Source organism: Strix uralensis, chromosome 20 (assembly GCF_047716275.1).
Source record: "Strix uralensis isolate ZFMK-TIS-50842 chromosome 20, bStrUra1, whole genome shotgun sequence".
Lineage (NCBI taxonomy): Eukaryota > Metazoa > Chordata > Aves > Strigiformes > Strigidae > Strix > Strix uralensis.
The window spans coordinates 12,122,947-12,138,998 of NC_133991.1; the positions used below are offsets into that span (position 1 = coordinate 12,122,947).

A 16,052-nucleotide genomic window follows, 5' to 3' on the forward strand; every position below is an offset into this window, starting at 1 on the left:
CCCCGGGGCAGAGCCGGGCGGGCCGGGCCCCGCCGTAGCCTGGAAACCGCCGCTCGGCGGGCGGAGGGCGGCCCCGGCAGCGCCGCGGTCAGGTGGCAGCCCCGGTAGACGGAGCCCGGCTGCCGCCCGATAAAAGTCCTGCCCCGCCGCCCCACCGCGGCCGTGAGGGAGCGCGGAGCCGCCGGAGCAGCCATGGTGAGAGCGGGCCGGGAGGCGGTGGGCGAGGAGGGGGGGGGAAGCGCGGGGCCCGGGCTCGCCCCCGCCCCGGGGCCGGTAGCCAGCGCCGCCTGCCAGGGCCGCCGCCGTTCCTGGCTTTCCCTGCCGCGTTATTTTAACGCTCGCTGTGGTAACTGCGCCTGCCAGTGCCCCCCCTCGAGAGGCAGGGAAGCGCGGGAGAACCCCCCCCCCCCCCCGCCCCTCCCGGTGCCCCCTCATCGTGGCCTCAGGGCTGCCCGCACAGCCGGGGCAGAGCTGCCCCCCATCCCACGTCACCCCCGGCAGAGCGGGGGGACTCGGGCTGGGCTGTATCAGCCCCCCCCGCCCCCCCCCAGCCCGGTGCGGAGGGGCTGGATGCGGCCCTCGGTGCCACGGTCGTTGCCAGGGTCAGGGCAGTCCCGCCTGTCTGAGAGTGTGGTGGCTACGGTGGGACAGTGTGGGCCACCGAGGTGGCCACACCAGGAGGTGCCCGAAAGAAGAGGATGAGGTGAAAACCTGGTGGTGGGTGGTCAAACCCCGAGCACACCCGGCCGGAGAGGGGGGCTGGTGTCCGACCTGCACCAGAGCAGCCGAGCGCCGAGGTCGGGTCTTTCCTTGACGTGGAAACCGGCCTCGGCCCCCGCGGTGCTGCTGGAGCTGAGCCCCGGTGCCTGGCTCCCGCCCGTCAGGGTGCAGCCGCCCTCGGCACCCCCGTCCCCGCAAACCCGGGCGCGTGCCGGCGGTTGGGTGGCCCCAAAACCCAACCGGCTGCGTGCACGGCCCTTGACTCAGCGACCGAGGAGCTTTGAGCAACACCGGTGATCGATGAGTGGTGTTTGGCTGTAGGGAGATGGGGAAGGATTATAACCTGTTCGACTGGGCAGCAAATGAGTCTTTTATTCTGGAGCTCGGAGTATTGACAGATGTCCTAATATCGTGTTGCAAGTTCAGTTTATCCCTAACGCCGCTGCCACAGGAATGGTGGAGGGATTAGCACTGACAAAACACTGTTTTCTCTTATGATACACCGGATCAGCCGTCCCCGCGCTGGCAGGGAGCAGATTCCTCCCCCAGGCCTCTCCATCCACCTTGGTGCGTGTTGCCGGTGGCTGGACGGGCTGTGTAGCGCTCCGGCTCCCCGGCAATGAAAACCACGAGTCCCCGGTTCGGAGAGCTCGTGCCGGTCCCCACCGGCAGAGACCCGCTGCCATGGCTTGGCTAACGCGACCCTGGTGAACGTCAGGAGGGGAGCAGTAATGCAGCAGGTTTTAATCGATTTCTGCCTAGAAGGTGTGAATGTGCAGCGCTGCCTGTCCGTCCTGTCCCCGAGAGCTCGCCTGGGTCCTGGGCTGGGGCGTGCACAGCCCAGCCTTCCCCCAGAAACAAAGGGGAAATCCCAGGGATTTTGTCCAAGCTCTGTGGGGTCTGCTGCAGGCTCTGGCAGCGCTTCCTTGTCGGTCAGGGCAATATTAAAATTTGCATGGCTTAATTCCATACCTGATCCCAGCTGGAATCTCGGAGCTGGAAAGGCACAGAGCTCATGCTGCTCTAGTGCTTGAAACGTACAGGGTGTGGGGGGAAAAAAAAAAATTCTAAACCAGACATTACGGGAGGGAGGAAAGAAATGCAGAAGCCTACACGAGAAAGTCTCAGACCTCTGTTTTGAGACTTAGTACCAGCTTTGTCCCAAGGAACCGGCCACGTGGCACATCTGGGCGTCCAGGCAGAAGTCAGGGATGAGGAGAGGGGGAAAAGGCACCTGGGCAAGGCAGCGGGTACTGGGAGCAGCTTCGCTCCCGCTCACCACACTCTACACAAGGCTGTTCACCAGCGCAGCGGAGAAGCCTTACAGGCTTCCTGCCACCACTGCAGGACCTTCCTTCCAGGGTGGTTTTCCCTAGAAGGTGGGGGTAATGCTTCAAACCAGGTACGGGAGCTTTCCTCTCCAGGTACACAACCCTCGCCACACACACGCTGATCTATCGCTTCAAAAAAGACACGGCGAGCGGCCATAACGCAAACAGAAATGCAAATATCTAGCAGACAGGGCTCTGGCATTTGGAAATATCTGAAAAATATCTGAGGAGCAGCCCCAGCTCCCCAGCTGTTTGGAAATAAAGCCTTAAAGTAGAAGGCAAATGCACTGCCCACCCTTCCTTGGGCACCGCAGGGCTGGGGGTGGCTGCAGAGCACTCCCTAGTGCCAGCACTACAGCTTGTGGGCTAGTCTCACATGGCTACTCCCCTGCTTTAAAAAAAAAAAAAGAAAAATAATAATAATAAACATCAGGCAGGCTTTAGTTTCCCAGCAGGAAGCCTCAACAGGTGCCCCTGTGCTCACTCCAGCCCCGTGCCCCACAGCTGGCCAGGTTGGGGTTCCCGGCCTGATGAGACTTTATTTTCGCCTCTGTCAACATCCCACGCCGCAGCACGGAGGGTGGCTGCGGGTCCCTTCCCCTTGGGGGGAGGCTGAGCAGCAGCTCACGAGGGCAGGAGTCCTGGTTCGCGAAGGAAATCTGAATTTTTTCAGTGTTCCTTCTGCTGGGCAAAATACAATTTCCCCCGGCCTTGAGCAGACAGAGCTACGTACCGGGAGGCGAGGGGCGCTGGCCCTGAGCTGCTTACATGGGAAGCATTCGCTGCCGCATGTAAACTTGATTTCCAACTAATTGATTAAAATTAGCCTCCCTTCCTGTTACCCTAAGCAACCCCATCGATGTGCTCAGAAGGTGACCTCATTCCTTACAGCTGCTGTGGGCGTGCGGCCGGGCGCAGCCACCAGCCCATTCCCATCCTGCTTTCTTGCTGCCCTCCCTTCAGCTCTTGCTTCCTGCTTTTACTGCCCAGTGCTGAACCACTGCCTGGCCTTGGAGAGTGTGGGCAGCCCCTGCCTGCCTGCCTGCAGGGGAGTCTTCCAATGGGGGCTACTTCACGGTCAGGTTTACCAGGGGTGCCAGGCTTTGAGACCCCCCCAGAGCAGTTGGGCTGCATCCGGAGCGTGCACCAGTTGGCAGTGCCCCTGGAAAAGGTCCGGGTGAGCGCCAGCGTGGAAACACTGGGCAGCTTCCAGGGCATGTTGCAGTGAATTTGCAGCTACCTTGGATTTTATGGGGTTTGAGGTGGGTTGGCAGGGACAGGGTAGAGCCTGGAGCTGCTGCCCCAGTGCACAAGCCTGCCACATAAGCAAGAGGCACAACCCAAGCAGCCCTGGTCCCTGCAGAGAGCAGGGTCACACAGGAGCAAGCACACCAGGTCCCTCTGTTTTGTTCAACTAATAAGGAAGAAATTGTGTCCCTCCTGTCAGCTGTGACTGCGCAGGGCAAGTCCCCAGGAAAAACAAGGCTCCATCTTGCAGCACCCTGGGAGCCAGCGCCAGGCGTGGGTCTTGCTCCCTGAGCACACCCCAGCTCCTCTCCATCCGTGTCCCTTCAGGGTCACGCACACTTGGACACAGGGAGCTGGGGATGGAGCAGGGGAGCTTTTCTAAATTCCACCTGCAAACCAGATGCCATCAGCTGGCACCAAAATAAGCCGTAGCCCTTCAGAGCAGACAATATCTCCACTCGGGGTTTGAAAACAGCCCTTGGTGTTCAGCTGAGTACAGAACTGATGCTGCACACAACCGTAGGATCCCATTCATGCCTCCTCCTGGCTTAATTCTGTTTTTTAAAGAGACTTTCACCACTCACCAGTGAGTTTTTAAGTAAGATGTGGATGGCCATGCTACTGGCTTGTGCTGGGGCCCCGCAGGTGAGCCCTGTGCCCCCGCCACTCTCTCCAAGCGACTGGCGCGTGGTGCGTTAGAGCCAGTGGCTCCAAAATAACAGACATTGCTTTAAAAAGAAAGATGGTTTGTTTTTCTTGCATAAAATCCTCTTGCTGGTTGCTGAGGGAAGCTTGTCCCCAGAGCAGAGCAGCTGTATCATGTAGGAATTTATAAATATCAGCGTGCTTTCGGTTGCGCCCGCGCCTGCTCCCCATCTCGCCCCATCCCTGCTGCCAGCCGGGAGCTCTCCCCATGGCGAGAGATTTTGCTGGCAGGATCCAGCTGTGGAGCGGGGAGGAAGCAGCCCTGCCTGTTCCCACTCCGCAGCAGCAAGGAGGGGGCGGCTGCGTGGCAGGGAGCATGTAGCGTGCCTGTGGGCAGGCTCTGCTGCCTCGCCGGGGAAATAGTAGCAGCGTGAATAAAGAGTCAGTGGAGCTGCCTCCCCCTTGCCCGGGAGAGGCACGCAGGCAGCCAGGGACCCTGGCCAATGGGCCAAGCAGCATCCTCGGATGGATCCTTCTAAAAACCTCACCACCCATTTTTTTCCGCCTTTTTGGTGCTGGGAGAATAGGAAATCAGGGAGGCAGGCTTTGCCTCACAGAGCGAGGAGGGGCTGAAGGTCTGGCAGAGCACCGCCAGGCATTCAGGAGCTCATTGCTAGGCTGATTTAGAAGTCACCAACCATAAGGCATGCCCTGATGCTCTGTAAACGCCTGCAATGCTACCCATGAGTTTTCCAATTGCTCGTTAACCCCTCATAAGTTTGCTCAGTGTATTATCCCCAGCAGCCTGGTCACAGACCAAGGCTCGGTGTGCCTGCAGCATGGGCAGAGACTGGCTGCAAGAGCAAGGATGCTGCTCCTGGGCTGCAGGAGGCAGCTGGGTGAGGCTTACAAAGTCCTGGCCTTACCCAAGCCTGCCCAGAGCACCAGGCACGCCATCAGTGCCCGTGGAAGGGAGGTGAGCTGTGACGCAGGAGCATCTGCTGTCACCCCTCCAAAAGCAGCGTCACAGCAGGCTGGGACAGGCTAATTAGGGTTCGTCAGCCCCGCAGCCTGGAGAGCTGGCTCGGGTCATGGGAGCAGCCTGAATTCCAGGTGTGTGGAGGAGGCAGTGCCACACCAGGGGAAACAAGGCTTTGTGCTTGTGGACAAGCGTGTTTGATCCGGGATTGTGCAAAGGATAAGCCTTGGGACCCATTGCAGCCATACCCTGTGAGATTCTCGTGTAAAGGGGAGTTGTGCCCGAAATGCACCATGAAACCTTTGGGAAGTTACCAGGGTGTTCTTGCAAGTGCAGGAGACCCGGTTGTGCTGTGTGCTGCGTGAGCGGCCAGGCTTGCGCAGAGCTTTGGGCAGACAGATTATTATCTTGGTTCAACATCTGACGGCTTCCATCCTCTGCTCGCCTGAGAGGGTAATGCAGGCAGCAAGCAGGAATCAATCAGGGTTTGGTCAAGGCATCACCCTCCTGCTTCCCCTTCCTTCTTTTCCACTTCAAAACCAAACTGCTCATCCCTTCTGTCACGGGGATGTGCTGATGGCTCTGAACCACACGCCCGAGTGGAGTCTGTAACCACTTCAGGAGTACATCCATGACAGCCAAAGGGGAGCACAGAGACCCCGGCGCAGCAGTGAGCTGCGGTCGCTGCCGTGACGCCGGGGAGAGACAGGCCTGCCGAAGGCCTCAAGCCCACTTCAAACTCCCGTGGACTCAGCACGAGCAAGACCTGACCCTGAGAATGGCTGCAGTTTGTGCTCTCTGCCAAAATTTATTTTAAATGCTGTTCTCCAAGACCATTTCTGAAACAATTTGCTGTTCAGCCTAGTTAGGAAGAGCCCTGAGCAGGCTTGTTCATTCAGCGCCTGCAGTATTGACTCTTCTCTTTACTGCAGCATTAGAGAGCATTTGTCATCTCCAAAATGAATAACTTTTCCTCTCCTGGGAAGGGGGAGAAGGCTCGCTTCAGTACTGACATTTCACACACCCAGCTCGCAAACCTGCTTCGAATCCCAGATGATGCTCTGGGAATAAAACCAGGGGCTTTGGTGCCTTTGCTCTATCAGCGGAGCAGGGCCCGCCGCTCACCTGGTCCTCCCCACGCACTAAACTTGCCGAGCACCTCTCGGGCGCTGCCCTCCACACCCCCCCAAAGGATGTCCTGCTCAGCCGTCCCCTCCCGGCAGCGGTGGGGCAGGAGGAGCAGAACGGCTGCCAGAAAGCCAGGGGCACCCCGTGAGCGGCAGCGAAGCCAGAGCAGGACCAGTCGTCCCTTCCCACCCGGTGAGCTGGCTCCCGAGTCACACGTCTGCAGAGTTTCACGTGGTCCGGAAGGAGGGTCTGGGAGAGGCTCTCACCCCTGCCAGGCACCGGCTACGTTGCCACGTTACTGACAGACAGTCTGACACCAACTGAAAGTCTTAAGTCCCTCAGGAAGGAGTCACAGCCTGTGCTCTCAAGCCAGAGGAGCCTTAAAAAAAAAAAAGAAAATAAAAAAAACCCCCAAAATCAGAGAAAATCACCCAGCAGCACCAGAATAAGAAACCAGAAGCTCAGACTTGCCAACTCATTGTCTAGAGACCAACAAGCAAGGCGTTCCCCTCCTGTCCTAGAGATCACAGCGTATTTAACTAACATCTGCCTGTCTTTCGAGCATTCAGAGGTGTTTTCAAGCCTTTCTCAGGAGGCCCAGGAATGCTTTCCTGTGGGAATGTTTGTTAGCAGTACTGCGTTCCTGGGAGCAAAAGCAAGAGAAACAAACTCCAGCTGTCACAAGACTTGGAAGACCAGAGCCGTAAGTGTTGCCAGCAGTAACCTTTCTGAGGGTCTGGACCACCCAACACGCAAACCATCGCATTGGTGTCGTTGCATTGCTTTTGAAACCCTCTTGCCTGGAGGGGAGTTGCTCTGATCCCAGAAAATCCAGCCCAGGTGGGATAGTGGTGTCAAACTGGTCAGTGCTGTGAAGGCACACACCACGGGCACAGCTACGGCGGGCAGAGCGCCTGCCCCTTCTCCTGGCAGATCCAACCCCTGAAGAACCACACAGCCGAGCCTCGAGGTACAGCAGAAACAGGCGCAGCACCTGACACGAGCCAGACAGACCTGAGCGGTGGGTCTGCGGAGAGCCGGTGGGTGCAGGTCGAGGTCCTGGCTACGGTGGGTGCTGGAGAAGTGGCCCCTCGCTGTAAACCTGCGCCCAAGGGCAGTGCTGGCCAGGAGCTGTGTGGGGAGGACCTGGAGGCTTTGAAGACCAGAGTCATCTCCAGGCTGTAATTACCCACCTGCTGCCCCCACCCCTCATTATGAAGATGAGAGAAATGGCAGAACCCATCTGCCAGGGAGGGAAGAGGCTGCACTGGTGCCCCCCTTGTGTCACCAGGGACCCACTGCCACCCTGAGGGTGTCCCAGCCCTCCTCAGTAGCCCAGCGGGGTGGGCATGGAGCTGCAGCTGGTGTCAGTGCATGGGGAGGACCAAGGCAGAGTCTAGAAAGGGATCTACTGAGGGTCAGGGCTGTTACAAGATTATTTAATCCATTAATTGGAGTCAGCTCAGCAAACAAGGATGCAATGGCAGGAATATCTGGCTGCTACTGGCCCACCACCAGCCAGGCTTTGCCCGAAGGACCACACTGCACCCACTGGGAATTTCGGCCCTTTGTGGGAAGCCACAACCACATCCCGTCCCCTTCGGAGGGCGGCTTTCGGCTGCGCCATTAGCCAGCCCTGGTTGTGACGAGCCAGCCGAGACAGGCCCCAGCACCCCGAGGATGCTGACCTCAGGCCTGTGGGACCACCCCAGCCTACACAACCACTCAGAAACCCAAACCAAGATGAAACAGGAGGAAATGCGGTTGTTTTTTTCACAGGGGGTGGCGCAGGCTGGCTGTAGTGGAGCAGCTCTCCCTGGCTCAGGGCAGGGGCTGAAGGAGCCCCAGGGCCCGTGCGAGGAGCCCGTTTGCCGCTGTGCTGGCCCCTCCTGCCACCGTCCTTCGCGGGTGCCAGAGGTGGCACAGCCAGGGCTGGGCTGTGTGCGTGCCCACTTCATCTTCAGCTATTTTTCTCTTTTTTTTTTTTTTTTTTTTTTTTATTTTGTGCGCACAGCAACGGCTGGGAAGAAGCTTTTCACTCTCTGCCTCTCTCTCTGCCCCAGCACAATGACGGGAACTACCGCATGAAGAGCAACAGTGTTGGGTTACAGCAGGGACGCGGCCGGATAAAGCGGGTGTGTTGAGAAAGGCAAATGGAGTTTCACGGGAGCCAAACAGCAGATTTGAGGCAAGCCTTTGTCCGAAGCTGGGGCCAGGCAGGAGGGTTAAGAGAAGGTGCAGCTATCAGGACAGATAGACTCCTGCCTGTGAGCCTGGTAGCAGCTCCTAGTCATCGGCCGAAGGCCCCGCACCCAGCGCGCAGCCTCTGCCAGCCGAGGCCCGTTCATTGTCAGGCTCCCTGCAAGCCGGCAGCTGCTCAGCCTGGTATGTGTGGGCAGGAGGACCGCGGCTTTGTCACATGCCTGAGACAGCGTGTCGCAGCCGGTGGCATCCCAGCCAGCTCCTGCTGCCGGAGCCGGGAAACACGGGAAGGGACACTGGCACCTGCCCTTCTCCCTTAGCACCTTTCCCCCAGCGTTATCTGCTCCTGCTGGCGGGCACCATCCTCAGCTACCAGGGATTTGGTCCGATGAGCACAGCAGCCTTATCTCTCACTTACATAATGAACTCCTCTCCAAAACATTAACTCTTTCTGCAGAAGAGCTGTTCTGGTTCGAGCAGAGGCAGTGCTGCCTGGTGTCGGCCATTTGGAGCCCCCGGGAAGTGGTGTGGCACTGGGACATGGGACTGCAGGCACCTGCCTGCATCCCCAAAATCCACCCTGTCCCCCCCGCTGCTGCAGACAGCAAGGAGAGGGGGGACAGATGGACAGATGGACGCCTCCCTTGCGCTGCTCCTCTCCTCGGGGAAGGAGCGTGTCCTGTAGCTCATCTGACTGACCCTCGGTCGCGGTCGTCTCAGGTGGCTGCTGGGGAGCGGGCGGCATGCCGTGTGCAAGCAGGCTTTGCAGAGCGAGCCCAGCCTGTCACATGCAAATGTCCGGATAAGTTGCTGCCTGCAAACAGGAACCACTTTATGGAAAACAGCAAAGCCCTTCCCAAACCACCCCGAGGAACGCTCCGAGTCCCACTGGGGAGCAGCTGGAGCCCAGGTGCGGCAGCGTGGACGTGGGGGTGGCAGGGGCAGGCAAGCGTTCTCAACCCCAAGGAGCATGTCAGAGCCCCGTTGGGGCAGAGATTAGGGTGCCCAGTTTGGGGGAGCAAGGCAGGGACGCTGCTGCCCTGCTCCCAGAGGTGCTGAGGCACCAGCAGGCCCTTGGCAGGCGAGTGGGGCGAGGCAGCACGTTTGCAGGTCGCCCTCTGCTAACGTTTCCCAGCCATCCTCGAGGGAGGTGCGGCATTAAAAAAAAAAAAAAAAAAAGTCCCGTTTGCGTTTGTTGTTTGGCCTCCGGCCAGCTTGCCTCAGCTCCCCAGCACTTGCCAGAGCCTCCCGGCCCGCCCTGCCTGCCAGCGGCCCTGCGCCACGGCCTCCCCGCCGGCCGGCCTCCTGCCCGCAGCGCCCAGACCCACCGGGCGCAGCAGCTCTCCCTTCTCCGACCCCATCTCCAAAGCCAAGCCAGCCCCTTTCCCTCCTTGCTCCTGCTCCAGAGCTCAGCGTGCGGGTTCCTTCGTCATTTTTAAAGCCACGCATGGGGAAAGCAAGTCCTGTCCCTGGCCCAGGGAGGGGGCACGGAGCAGCCCCCAGCCCCTCGCTGGGGCAGAGGTGGCTGAGGGATGAGCCGTGTGAAAGCGGGGAGGGTGAGGGAGCGGCTGCCTTGCTCAGAGCTGGTTTGGGAGCTGGCGTCACTCCCACTCCCCATGGCCCAGCAGCATTTCCCAGCAGGCAGCAGCTTCACCTGCGCTCTGGGGGCTTGCAGGCTTTCTGGTCTGGCAGGAGAAATAAAAGAAGGGGGTGCTGCCACCGTGCTCTGCTTTCCCGGAGCGGGATGCCGTGGCTCACGGCCCCAGCTTTGCCCCTTCCCCTTCACCCTGCAGCTCCAGCAGTGCCAAGGGGAGCAGAGTCCTCGCCGAGGGGCTCCCAGGAACGTGCTTGGGGCACCGTCAGAAGAAATGCAGACCTGCACCGGCTGTCTGGGACTAGGCGAGCGTCTTGGCAGATGCTAAAGGAGACGTTAGAGCAAATTAATTACTTAAAACTTTTTTTTTTTTTTTTGAGTCATGACTTCTGTGCCAGCCTCGGATTCCTCTGGGCCTACCGTGATTTGGAATGCTGTGTTGGCAGTGATTGGTGACGTTACGCTGTCGGCAGCAAGTGCCTTCATGAGGCCTCTGTCTTTCCCCGGGGAGCGGGCAGGGAAGCCACCGTCCTCCCTCCCAGATCTTGGACAACCACCTAAATCAGGTGGTTTAAACGTAGCTCAGCGGGGTTGCCTGGTGCCCGGTTTGGGGCCAGCACAGATCCCAGTAAACCCCGTGCTCTCCTCTCTCCCCAGCTCAGCGTTGGACACACTCTATGAGCCATCCCAGCTTCAGCAGCCCGCAGCACCCGTCTGCCCGTCGGTGATTCGGAGCAGGACAGTTTGTTACCGAGTGTAAGTACCTGAATCCTTTGTGTTGTCAGTAACAGCTGTTGGAGAGCAGGGATTTCCCCTGCTCAAAGGACTTGATTCCTTTGAAAAAAAACACACCTTTCCTTGCTGCTCCAGCCGGGGTGTCCGCAGGGGAAGCCGAGCGCTCACAGCTCTTCTTGTTGGGGCATGAACTCTTGCAGCACCAGCACTTTGGGCCCATGGATTCAGGAGCTGCTCAAGTAGCTGCCAGCAGGGAACAAGCCACAGAGGAAACCATGTTATGCTCATTAAGTTACCGTAGCGCAACGCCATGCCAAAAATCCTCTGGCAGCGTTACCAGCCGCTGCTGAGACCTGCCGGCGCTTCCCAGAGGGCAGGATGCGGACAAACTGTCGTGTCAGCGCCGGGGAAGCTGCTGTGGGGGTCTCTCAGCCCTCTGAGGACCCTCTGACCCGGGGAGTTAACTGCTGGAGGGACAGACACCCCCCCCGCCCACGGCACTGAGCAGCCCCCAGATCCCCTCCCCGCAGCACCCAGGGCCACGGTGGTGGGCTCAGCTGTACCTGGGCAGGACAGGGGCTCCCCAGCCTCTCCTGGGGCGCATCTCTAGCTGGAGAATGCACAGCTAAAAGGGGCTGGCAAATTAGTAATGCTCCGGGGCTCGTCCCCTTGCTTGCAGCTTCTCCACAGGCTTCAGTGAAGTCCTAAAGGAGTCAGGGAAACAAAAGCGGGGTCCTTCCCGGGGGCCGCGGCAGCTGGGGCTGCGTGGCTCACGGAGGCGATCCCAAGCCTTTGCGGCGTGGGTCTTTCTCCAAAGCATTAGTCAGTCATTAAAGCAGCAGGAAAAGAGCCTCCCTTGTCCCAGCCTCTGCTTTGGTTTTACTCTCGACTTCTGACATAACCAGGTCACTCTTTCCACACTTCCCCAGCCTAGATGAGAGCCGATGACTGATCTGGATGGACATGACTCACTGCTTTTTCTAATGAGCAACTTTCCTCTGTTTATGTACTTTGGCGGGGCCTTTCATATACCTAAAAAAGGAGAAGGGTGCCATCGGGGAGAGGGCAGGGTGATCTAAATTGCTGGCATCTGCATCCAGCCCCAGTGAGCTGTTTCTCACCATCCCTTTGGACTCCGGCCAGCTGTGAAGTTGCTCCTTTTGAGCATGGGAAAGGCGTAGCTAAATTTCCACGTGCTAATCGGGGTGAAACGCCGTCCGGGCCCACAGGTAGGCTGCCTAAACCCTCGACGAGTAATTGGAGCTAATTAGGCTGGAAGCTTGCTTTTTTTTTTTTGTTACTATCTGTCCAGGCGATGCCTGGGGGCCCCGTGGTAATAAGCACTGTGCAAACCCCGAACCGCCTCACCCCACGGAGGTTTCCCGGTAGGAGGTTGTCCAGGCCACAGCGGGGCGAGTTGGGTTTTCCTTTTCTCTTGCAGAGACGTGGCCCCACCGGACAGCTGCCCGCTCATGTGGCATCGCTTGTGTTTTGCAGTGACTAAGCGGAGGAAGCTCTTGCTGTCCTAGCAGCACCAGGGCAGACAATCCTTCCCTTGGCTGAAGATCCCATTGGATCCCTTCCCATAATGGAAGCGTGAGTGCCAAGATCCTCCATGACCTCCAGAAGCCACAACTCCTTACCGAGAACTCTGATGGCTCCGCGAATGCTTTCTGAAGGTGCCCTCGGGGGCATCGCCCAGATCACCCCCTCGCTGTACCTGAGCCGGGGCAGCGTCGCCTCCAACCGGCACCTGCTCCTCTCCCGGGGAATCACCTGCATCATCAACGCGACCATCGAGATCCCCAATTTTAACTGGCCCCAGTTTGAATATGTGAAAGTGCCTTTGGCTGACATGCCCAACGCCCCCATCTCCCTGTACTTCGACAGCGTCGCCGACAAGATAAACAGCGTGGCGCGGAAGCACGGGGCCACGTTAGTGCATTGTGCCGCTGGCGTGAGCAGGTCGGCCACCCTCTGCATCGCCTACCTGATGAAGTACCACAAGGTGACCCTCTTTGAGGCCTACAACTGGGTCAAATCGCGGCGCCCTGTTATACGCCCCAACGTGGGCTTCTGGAGGCAACTGATAGACTACGAGAGGAAGCTCTTTGGGAAGACGACGGTTAAAATGGTACAGACACCATATGGCATCATCCCAGACGTTTACGAGAGAGAGAGGAGACCCCTGATGCCTTACTGGGGAATTTAATGTGACTGCAGACAGGAAGCACAACCGAAGGGACTCGCTGTTCTGAGTCAACCAGACTGGAGACATTCCCTTCTCCTTCTACAGCCAATTTGGTTCTTTACCATACAGCAGAACCTCAACTAATTCTCACCTCACTAACCTGCAAGGCCAACGATTCCCTTCAAAGCATTTCTCTCTACAGGGATTCCCCCATCCGCATTTCTCTGATTTAGCAGAATGAGGTCTCCTTATAAGTTGATTCCTTCCATAAAGCCTCCCTCTCTTTTTCAGTCAGTTTATTAGTATCCTATGAGGAAAGGCCTGAAAGGCATTTGGCAGAGTTAATGAACAAAGTGCGCTTTGTGATGCGGTAGCCTGGATATTTCATTAATAGCTTGTTTGCTTCCTTGCAAAATCCTGTAGTGGCTAGGGAGCGGCACTAGCACAGAAGGAGCGAGGTCCTACTCCATGGCAGTGGGTTCTTCCGTGAGGCGGGAAGGCAGGCGTGCAGGCTTGTGGGGCTAGTGCTGGTGTTTTCTTTAACATCCGTAGTGACTCTCAGTATATAGTGTTTGAGATCTTTAGTCAGCTCTTAATCTGTATTAAAAGTAAAAAAAAAAAAAAAAAAAAAAAAAAAAGAGTGAAGTCAGTCCATGTCGGCCACAAGCAAAATAAAATTTGAATGATTCAAATAAAAAAAAATTACAAGATCCTTTTTCACTCATTCCATGCCGGGGCAACAGTCCTGGAATACACTTACACTACTGAAACCGCTGGTGTTTTTTGTGGGTGGAAAGGAAACAGAGATCTTGTCCAAACGTGGCTTAAGACAGAAGCGAGAGGTTAACCCTCCCCGCACTGGACAGCCAAAGAAACGTTTAGGAAACTCTGTGTGCGTGGCCACCTTCCAGAGGGGCTGGGCTGTGTTTTCCAATATTCAATCAACCAGTAAATTGGAAGTAGGTAAATCCGCTTGATTAGCTCTAAGTATGGTCGTGATCTGCCTTAGCCCATCTCTGAATCACTTCATTATGTCCTCAAGGTTATGCTGCATTCTAGAGTTATTCTGTGCGACACGGCGATCTGCTCAGCCTCCCGGAGGAGGATGGCTTTCCGGGGGAGGCGCTGCCTTGTTCTGCGCCTGACGAGAGCGATTCCAGCCCAGGATGGGGGAGAAGCCTCCCGGCCGTGGCTGCCCTCCCTGCACGGGAAGGGACTGGTTTCGTTGGAGCGTAACGGGAGCACCAGGAGAGCAAGGCAAGTCCGTTCCTCGATGAGACGTTTGTGTCCTCTGTTGCATCTCTGAAGGAGGAATACGCAGATTGCTGGATGCCGAGATAGCTATCCGATTTAAATGAGATTCTATACTTGTAAAAAAAAAAAAATCAATAAAGATTAAAACAAGAACACGTGTTGGTTTCCTCTTCAGAACCCTGCTAACGTATCTCAAGTAACAGCGGGAATGTGCTGTAATGCTGAGCAGCGGCTCTAAGCAAATCTGGACCTCGGTCCTGAGAACTGTGACCTGCTGCCGTTGCTTGGCTGATGGCTTTACAGTCCAGCCGGGGGTCCTGCAGCTCCTGCTCCTCACCACAGAAGCCAGGCAATTAGTTTGGCCATTTCAAAATGTTCATCTTCTCAAGTCGCAGCTGAACAGGTTTTAGGGAGCAGCGGACACGGTTAAAGCTTTTCTCCATGAGCCGCACCGTGTCAGGGCTGCGGCACAGGTTTCCCCAGACTAAGAGCTGCTAGGGCTGGAATACTGTTATTGCTGGTACAAAACTGCGCAAGTGGCCTCAACCTCATCTGGATCATGAGTAAAACCAGACCTGGGTGGAGCAAAAGTCTAGATCAGAGTGAATTTGATACCGAGCAGCTCTGGCCCAGAATTTCCAAATTTACTGCAGAGACCAAGAGTTTTACCAGGCTGGGCAAACGCCGGGGAAGGAGCCGGTGTGCTGTAATTTCCAGGCTGCAGTCAGAGGTCCAGCGAGCACTCCCATCCAAGTTCACACTCTGTGGCCCAAGGCCACTTACTGGTGGGGGCTGGTGGCCCAGGAGCGCTCAGCCCCTGCGGGCGTGGAAGTGGCGAGGTTGGCTGTAGCTTCAACCAGCTGCGTTAACGCCAAACCCTGCATGGAGACACCGCTGTGAGGAGTTACTGCGAGGTCCTCAACATCCAAAGCCCAGAAGTTTCCTGCACACACGTACGTATCCCCCCCCCATCCCCCTGCACACCCTCTTTTCTCCATTAACCCGCTGCGCTTCGACAAATCCGCACATAAAAACCCCCAAATGCCCGTTTTTCCAACAATATCAACACGTGGATCTCGGTGTCCTTCGGTATCACAACGCGCAGCCCTGTGCTGGCAGCGGGAGGTCTCCTCCTGCTTTTGAAGATGAGCAAGAACAAAGTTTTGGCCCGCTGAAATAAAAGTGAGTTTTGCCACCAGCTGCGCACAGTTCGGGTTTCAGTGACAAACAGACACAGGAGACTGACTGTCCAGTTCAAAAAGTACATCCTACTCATCTCTCTATTTTTATCATGAGTTAAACTGCAACCACGAAAATGGTAAGTAAGAAAAGGAACTAGAGATAAAAAAAATCAAGACTAATCATTAGTCTGGAGCCATTCCGAAAGGATGACATTTCAAAGGGAAAAAAAAATACTAAAAACTGAAATCTGCTTGCAAAATTAAACTTCACCTAAAAAATGGACTATGTATAACTTAACAGTATTTTCTATATAAAAACTGGAAAGTAAAAATCCCCCACTTTGAATTATTATATAGACCTTATACACACACTGCCCAAGTACCCAGGGGAGGGGAAGATACTAATGTTCAGCCAAGAAAGCATCAGGGCTGACTTTTAAACAAAAGGGAAAGTTAGACCTATAAAAAATGTAATTGCCTAATAAAGCACATTAGGAAATAAAGAATTCACCTGAAATACCCATTAGAGATTATATTATGGAGAAGTGCAATGGTACGAATACTTGTAGGTATTTCTTTGCAAAAGTTCCTCTTGTGTTCACATTCCAACAAAAGATTTTACACGAGCGTTTTTCCCCCCTCAAAGCCATTTTTCCCGCACCCTCACACCTACAGAAACCAGAGACAGAGCCGCAGTTTAACTCGGCACCAGCTGGATTTGAGGGGAAGATCATCATTCTGCTCCCCACAGGTTTTTCCAAACGGTCAGTATCTTTGTTGCTCAAAGAATATTTTATCTGTTACTCGGCGAAACATCTCCCAAATGCCGGCCCCAGCGAAGGTT

The 16,052-nt window shown here is 56.4% G+C and overlaps 1 protein-coding gene across 2 annotated transcripts; it reads left to right on the forward strand.

Annotated features, from left to right (window-relative positions):
• On the forward strand, window positions 1-14,180 carry DUSP14 (dual specificity phosphatase 14). 2 transcript variants are annotated; one of them, XM_074890293.1, is made up of 3 exons: window positions 1-195; window positions 10,505-10,603; window positions 12,024-14,180. In XM_074890293.1, exon 3 carries the CDS (start codon window positions 12,198-12,200, stop codon window positions 12,792-12,794), a length of 597 nt encoding a protein of 198 aa, XP_074746394.1. In that variant the 5' UTR covers window positions 1-195; window positions 10,505-10,603; window positions 12,024-12,197; the 3' UTR covers window positions 12,795-14,180. The 2 variants fall into 2 exon arrangements, with proteins under 2 accessions (XP_074746394.1, XP_074746393.1); XM_074890292.1 differs by having other exon boundaries at window positions 12,080-14,180.
• The last annotated feature ends 1,872 nt before the right edge of the window (window positions 14,181-16,052 follow it).

Coding starts and splice junctions, on each gene's coding strand:
- DUSP14 (XM_074890293.1), top strand. CDS start 12,198: ATGACCTCCAGAAGCCACAACTCCTTACCGAGAACTCTGATGGCTCCG.